We start from the raw sequence: 7335 nt of genomic DNA on the forward strand, positions 1-7335 counted from the left end.
TTATTTTTTATGTGTATGAGTGTATTGCCTGCATGTATGTGAGTGCACCCGTGCTGTGCAATGCCGAGGAGGTCACAAGAGGGCTTCAGATTCCCCTGGAACTGGAGTTAAGGACGGTTCGTAGCCACCATGTGGGTGCTGGGAATCGAACCCAGGTCCTCTGCAAGAGTAGTGCTCTTAATCGCTGAGCCATCTCTCCAGCCCCAATTTTAGTTTTTAATTTAAAGAATTTATTACATTTATTTACTTTGTACATATGGGGGAAGGGTACGCATGAACGCATGGCATACATGTAGAAGTCAGAGGACAACTTCAGGAGTGGGTTCTCTCCTTTCCCCATATGGGTCCCAGGGATAGAATTCAGGCTGTCAGGCCTGGTGGCCTTGATTCCCTGAGCCATCTTGCCAGTCCTGGCTTTTCATTTTAAATAAACTCAGAACTTCAACTGTCATTCTAAGTCCCACAATGCTGGGTACATTTAACTTTTTAAAAATCTATTTAACCTTTAAATAAAATACCTTAATATTAATATTTAATATTAAGATAGTTAATCTTGTGTTATTTAGTACTATGATCTTTGTTGTATTTCGAGTATAAAAAATCACAGTCATAGCTGGGCATCACCATGCTACGTTGGGAGAAAGTAGGGATAATGATGTCACAGTTAAATTTTCAATTAGCATAATAATGTTGAACAAATTCAGAAATAAAACCAAAACTTGAAAGTACTGGGGATGATGAGGAGAAAAGGAACTGGTTTTAAGCTCTAAACCTTTTAGAACTCTTAGAAATTTAATATTTTAAGAATACAGCAATTCAAGGCAGTAATTACCATTCTTATTTTATAGATGAGGAAACCCAGGCTCTGAGGGTGGCTTTGCACCTGGTAAGAAAAGTAGGCAATGGTGGCACAGAGAGTTCTGCCCGTCACTGCAACAGTCAGTGTTCTTTCCATCCAGAGCATCGCCCCCACAGCCAAGAGTACTCCTCTTCGATCTTGGGGAAGACTTTTCCAGGTGCCACATCAGCTGCAGTGTGAGACACTGTTTGGGTCACTTAAAAGAGCGGACTAGGTCACGGATGAAGGAATGAATCAACTAACAAATGAACAGATAAATACGGGGGGAAAGCAGGTCTCAGACTCCTCCACAGGACCTCTCAGCCAAGGCATTTCACAGACAGCTAACAAGAGCAAAGGGAGTAATTCAAACAGTAAGGCCCAACTCTCAAGACAAGTCCTGACCTACATAGTGCATATGAGAAAACCAAGATTTAACCAACATGAACACAACACAGGCAGAGCACAAGCTGGCTTCCTCTCTTGCTACAGGGTGAATGGAGAGAGCCCTCCAGTAAGACAGCGGAAGGCCTGTGTTACCACAGCATTCAGACAACTCAGGTACCAAGCCCGTTACTGGTACGATCTTGAACATGTGACTAAGCCTCTTAAGAGTCACTGATCCTCTGTTAAATGTGAATAACTTGCTCATAAAAACTGGTATAAGGATTTTCCTAGAAAATGTGTTTTAAGCCCAACACATAGTAACTACTCAACAGATGGCAGCCATTCATTTTTAAAGCCTTGAACTAAACAACTGCAATCGGTCTGAAAAACACTCAAGGCTCAGGAGTTCAAGGCCAGCCTCAGCATTATACATCTTCATCTCAGAGAACATGCTTCTTTAACATATTCTAAATTTTTTATTTCTTTTATTTTACATGTAGGAGTGTTGTGTTTGTATGTATGTAAGTGCACCTGTGTCATACAATGGCCAAGGAGACTAGAAGACAGTGACAGATCCCCTGGAACTGGAGTTACAGGCAGTTGTTAGCTGCCATGTGGGTGCTAGGAATCAAACCTGGGTCCTCTGCAAGAACAGCCAGTGCTCTTAACCACTGAGTCATCTCTCCAGCCCCTCATTAACACTTTTAAAACACCCAAAAACAGGCCGGAAAGACAGCTCAGCAGTTAAGAATAGTGGCTGCTCTCGCAGAAGATACAGATTAAAATCCCAGCATGCACATGATGGCTAACAACCGTCTGTAACTCCAGTTCCAGGAGATCTGGCACATTCTTCTATCCTCCGTGGGCACTACATGACACAGGTGTACTTACATACATGCAGGCAATACACTCATTCACATAAAACAATAAAATAAAATAAAATAAAACAGTTTTAAAAATCCAGAAACACCTCTACTATTAAGTACAACTTACAAGAAAAGGAGGTAGCAGGTGAACCTTACCATTGCTGAAAGCAAGCTTTACTGTTGAAAAGGAAGCTGCTGCTGGAAAGGTGGTTAGGGAGAACTGCCTGCATAGGAAATGACCTGTAAATTGAAAAAAGAAAAAAAGCTTTTCTTTAAAAACATTTCTACATGAAAAGGAACATTTTTAAGCAGTAATGCTCATAAAATATTACCATCTACAGAATACAAAGATTAAGATAAGTGAGAAGCAATTTCTGGGCCTTACGACCACTTGCCAAGTAGTTGACATCACAGCTTATCTTCAACCTTTCCTCTCACACATACCCAGTGTCCCAGCCTTGCAGAATCCCCTTAGCAGTCAATCTCTCTGCCAGCTGTACCTCTGCTCTGGTCCTGTGGGTCCTTTTTTAAGGTCCCCTCACCACTCAGCAACAGGATAACTGGTCTTCCTAGTAGGTCTCCCAACCTCCCCCTCTCACTCAACACCTTTCCAAAATATCAGGCATGGGTACTTCACAGCCCTGACAGCCACTTCTTTGGCTCCCTACTGCCCTACAGAACAAAGGAGACTCCTCAGCACAAGTTGGATGTAGTGGCTCATGCCTGTGATTCCAGCACTCGATGGAGGCAGGAAGATCAGGAGTTCAAGGTCAGCCTTGGCTCCATAGCGAGTTTGGGGACAATGTGGGTTACATGAGACACTGTCTCAAGAAATAACTCCTCAGCACACCCTGAAGGGCCACCACACAGCCCGTTTCCACCATCTCATGCTGCCCATCTCCTGTGCCCTCCCTCTACACACATCACATTCTATACACCAGGTCGGTAGTGAGTTCTGAACTGAGTGCTGTGGTAGATTTGTTTCTCAACCAGATTTTCCAGGTTAGTTGACACATGTTGTACAGCAATTTCCTCCTAATTGAAATATCCTCTCCAGGAAGGATGGGGAGGCTCCTAAGAGTCACAGAGCAAACAAAGTCTACAAGTCTGTGAAAGCTGAAACCCACAAGATTCACAGGGACCCATTCCCGAGGCTGCAGAAGCAGAGCAGCTGAGTTGCCAAGAGTCTCAACCCGTCCAGGCGCCTGAAAGTGGGGAGGCCTGCAAGTCCTATATGACTTGCAGGCCTCTAGTGATGCAGCTTTCATGAGTGGTCACTTGTGCTGGGTGGGCTTTTGGTGATGTAGCTGCATTTGAGTCAGCCCTGCTCCTGTAAGCAACCCCTCTCCCATATTCCTGTGAGTAACCCCAATAAACCTCCTTGGTTCATCAAGCTGGACTTTGGTAGAATCATTACTTTGTTCTCCCATGGGTGGATAGGCATACGTGTTGTGTCTCCCCAAGAAAGGACTCACATGATAATACATGGGGGCAAAGCCTCCCGGATCCCAGGTACTCTCTGTTCAGGCTGGCACCTTCTCCTGCACAACCCTTCCTGCAGTGTGGTGTTCCAAGACAACTCTGACAGCATTGATGAGCAACTGACTTCTGGGGACAACTGGGTATTAACACCCAAACACACGAAGGTGGAACCCCACTTTATACCACAAATAAAAATTAACTCAAAATAGGCCAAAAACCTAAAGCCAAAACTATAAAACTCTAGCCAAGCATGTGGTGGCATACACCTTTAATCCCAGCACTAAGGAGGCTGAGGCAGGGCTACAGGGAGACCCTGTCTCAAAAACAAAACAAAACAAAACACTGTGAAGCTCTTAAACAGAAACAGAGAGGTAAGTGATCACATGCTTGGATTTGGCAATGGTTTCTTAAATAAGACACCAAAAGCACAAGCCACAAAAACGTAAATGAGACCATCAAAATTTCAAACTTGTGTGTTCTGTTTCTAGGCCAGGATGAAGGTCAGCAGTGGAGCACTTGCCTAGCATGTGCTAGGCCCTGGGTTTGATCTCTAGCATTGCAAAAACAAAAAAAACCAAGTGTTCCAAAGAACACTATCAAAGCCACATATGGTGGTGCAAACCTATGATCCCAGTACTTAGGAAGCTGAAGCAGGAAAACCACGAGTTTGAGGCTAGCAGGGACTACAGTCATAGTGAGATTCCCATCTCAAAACAGAAACTATTAAGAATGTTAAAAGACAACATACAGTATTGGATAATTTTTTTTTCAAATTATATATCTAACAAGAAACCTGTATCTGGAAAATGCAAAGAACTCTTACAATTCAATAATAAAAGGTCAACCCAAGTTAAAATGGACAAAAGAAGCCAGCACTGTTGGTGCAGGCCCATAAACCTGTATACTCAGAAGGCTGAGACAGGAGGATGGAAGTTCAAGCCCAGAGTTCAAGGACAGCCTGAACAAACTGCTGAGACCCTGTCTCAAAAAGAAAAAAGAGGACTGGTGTCTTACTTTCTCATTGCTTTGATAAAAATATCCTAATAAAAACAAGGAAGAAAGAGTTTATTTTGGCTTCCAATTCAGAAAGATACAGTCCATTGTGGCAGGGAAGACACTGCAGCAGGCAGGGAAGACTCGATGGCAAGGGGAGGCTGACTGCTCAGGTTGTATCCACACTCAGGATACACAGATGAAGAGGAAGTGGATCCAGGCTATAAAGCCTTAAGGCCTACCCACCCTCAGTGACCCACTTCCTCCAGCAAGGTTCCTCCACCTCTTAAAGGTTCATAATGTCCCCAAACAGTTCCACTAAATGGGGTCCAAGTGTTCAAACATGTGAGCCTCTAGATCAGTGGTGGAGCACATGCCTAGCATGTATGAGGTCCTATTAGGTATGTCCAATTAGGGGGCATCACAATATTGATATCTACAAAGTTCATGCTCAAGAGCCACACAATCGGGGCTGGAGAGATGGCTCAGCAGTTAAGAACACTGACTGTTTTTTCAGAAGACCCACATGGCTGCTAACAACAGTCCATAGCGCCAGTTCTAGGTGATCTGACAGCCTCTTCTGTCTTCTGCAGGCATTGCACAACACAGGTTGCACCTACCTACATGCAGGCAATACACACATACACATAAAAATAATAAATATTTTTTTAAAAAAAACTACAAAAACCTCATTTTTAAGTAAGTTTACAATTTTGTGTTGGAGCACATTCGAGAGAGAGAGAGAGAGAGAGAGAGAAGAGATTTTAACAAACATTTCTCCAAAGAACATATACAAATGGTTAATAAGCACATGAAAATAAGTTCATTAACCTTTAAAGACCCAAGACAAAATTAGTGACTTTTCACACTACTAGGCTGGCTATACTCAAAGGAGCAGATAATAACAAGTGTTGGCAAGGAGGAATTAGAACCCCAACACAATACTGGTGGGAATGTAAAATGGTATGGCTACTTTGGAAAATGCCTGGCAGTTCCTCATGGAGCTATTATTTTACCCAGCAATTCCACTCTCAGGAAATATATACAAAAGAAGGTATGGGTACAGACAAAAACATGGCTTCCAAATGTTGAGGGCAACATCAACCATAACGGCCAAAAGAGGGGCATGGCCCAAATGTTCATCAACTGATGAATGGGTAAACAAAATGTGGTGTACTGACAGAACAGAATATTGCTGGGCCACACACAACGAGGGACTGGTACATGTCACAGCATGGATAAATCCTGACAACATCATAAGTGAAAGAAGCTAACCACAAAAGACCAGATATCACTTGATTCTATATACATGAGATGATCAGAGCAGAACAGCCAAGCTACAGGGATGGAAAATCAGTGGCTGCCTAGAGTTTGGATCAGTGGGACAGGGCAGGGGACAGCTAAAACAGCACAGGTGTTCTTTATGGAGTGATGAAATTGTTATAGAATTGTGACAACTGCCGCACACAGGTCCACTAAAATACTAAAAATCTCTAAATTGTACAATTTAAATGGGTGAGTTTTATGGTATTATTAATATGTCAATAAAACTGTTATCCAAAAGATGGGGGGGTGTTACACAAAAGGGAAGGGTGAAAAAGGCTTTGGAGCCAGACTTTATGGATGCGAAACTCTACACCTTGGTAATCTGTGAGCCAAGTTTCTCATCTCTATGTATGGTAACCCCCTCATCTGTAAAGAGAAAACGGGCAAGTAGCTGACAGACAACTTGAGGATGACGATTAACAAATGAAAAGACTGTTTCAGGTCAGAGTTCCCACCAAGTGATTCCAGGTCAAATTTTGCAGTAAAATAAATTATCAAATAAAGAAAAAGAAGAAGAACTTTGGCGGGTTTTAGGAATTTCTAAGTTTGGGCATTACAACTGCTGGACTGCAGGCTTAGTAATATCCCGAAGCCATTCCTACAGATCAAATGCTAAGCTCGAGAGCAGCAGCAGTCGGCCCTTCCCAGGGCTGCACACAACGAAGAAGAGCGGGAGCAAGACCGGCTGACAAAGGACATTCTGGCATTCGGATCAGATGCGTTCTAATACAAGCATCGATCAGCCCATTATCCCATTATCTAAACTGATAGGTAATCCAACCGACTCCAGCAAGAGGGTGAGTCCTCAGCCTCGACATCATCCTATGATCGTACTCTCCAAGAAAGTGGCGCTTGCTAGTTCCCGCTCCTCTTCCTCTTCGCCAAGTGGTTAAGAAGCTGAACGAACAGCATGTTTAGTTCACCCACGTTAGTCTCCGGCCGCGCGACCCAGAGAGGGAGAAAAGGCGCGCAAGGTCACACAGCCGGCCCGAACCGCATGGGAGACCAGCGTGAGGGCCCCCCCGGATTCTCGCTGCCCTCCGTTCGGGCTTCCCCAGACCCCGGGTAAGCCTCCTACTCCCGCGCGCCTACACCTCGGGTCCCCGCCCTCACCTGCCTGGGCGCCGCACAGGGTTGGGAGACAGCCCACAGCGCGCACGGCCGCCGCCATGATGGAGCCGGAGCGGCGCCGCATACTCTCTCTAGGACGTCTTCCCCACTGCCAGCCGCGACCGCGTCTCGTCAGACATCTGACATCAACGCAAAGTGGGATGCCAGACACTCGAGGGTGACGAGGCAGCTCACACTGGGGTGGGAGACTTGTCCAGATAGGCCACCGAGTAAGTTGAATCAGGCGCAGCCGCGGACAAACTTGAGGGGTCCTCGAGCTAGGACCCGAGGCGGAGGTGTGGCTGGCGGGACGGGGCGGGGCGGGGCTGGCGA

At 45.0% G+C, this 7335-nt stretch overlaps 1 protein-coding gene across 1 annotated transcript in view; it reads right to left on the minus strand.

Moving 5' to 3' along the window:
- Mrps5 (mitochondrial ribosomal protein S5) overlaps window positions 1-7159 on the minus strand; it is a 29614-nt gene extending 22455 nt beyond the window's left edge. The window contains exons 1-2 of the mRNA XM_008828178.3: window positions 7006-7159; window positions 2248-2331 (exon numbers count right to left, since the gene is read on the minus strand). Coding sequence (XP_008826400.1) covers window positions 2248-2331; window positions 7006-7087 — 166 coding nt within the window. The 5' untranslated portion in view covers window positions 7088-7159. The remainder of the gene's footprint in view (window positions 1-2247; window positions 2332-7005) is intronic.
- Window positions 7160-7335: the final 176 nt, after the last annotated feature.

Source organism: Nannospalax galili, unplaced genomic scaffold (assembly GCF_000622305.1).
Source record: "Nannospalax galili isolate Female #2095 unplaced genomic scaffold, S.galili_v1.0 scaffold1513, whole genome shotgun sequence".
Lineage (NCBI taxonomy): Eukaryota > Metazoa > Chordata > Mammalia > Rodentia > Spalacidae > Nannospalax > Nannospalax galili.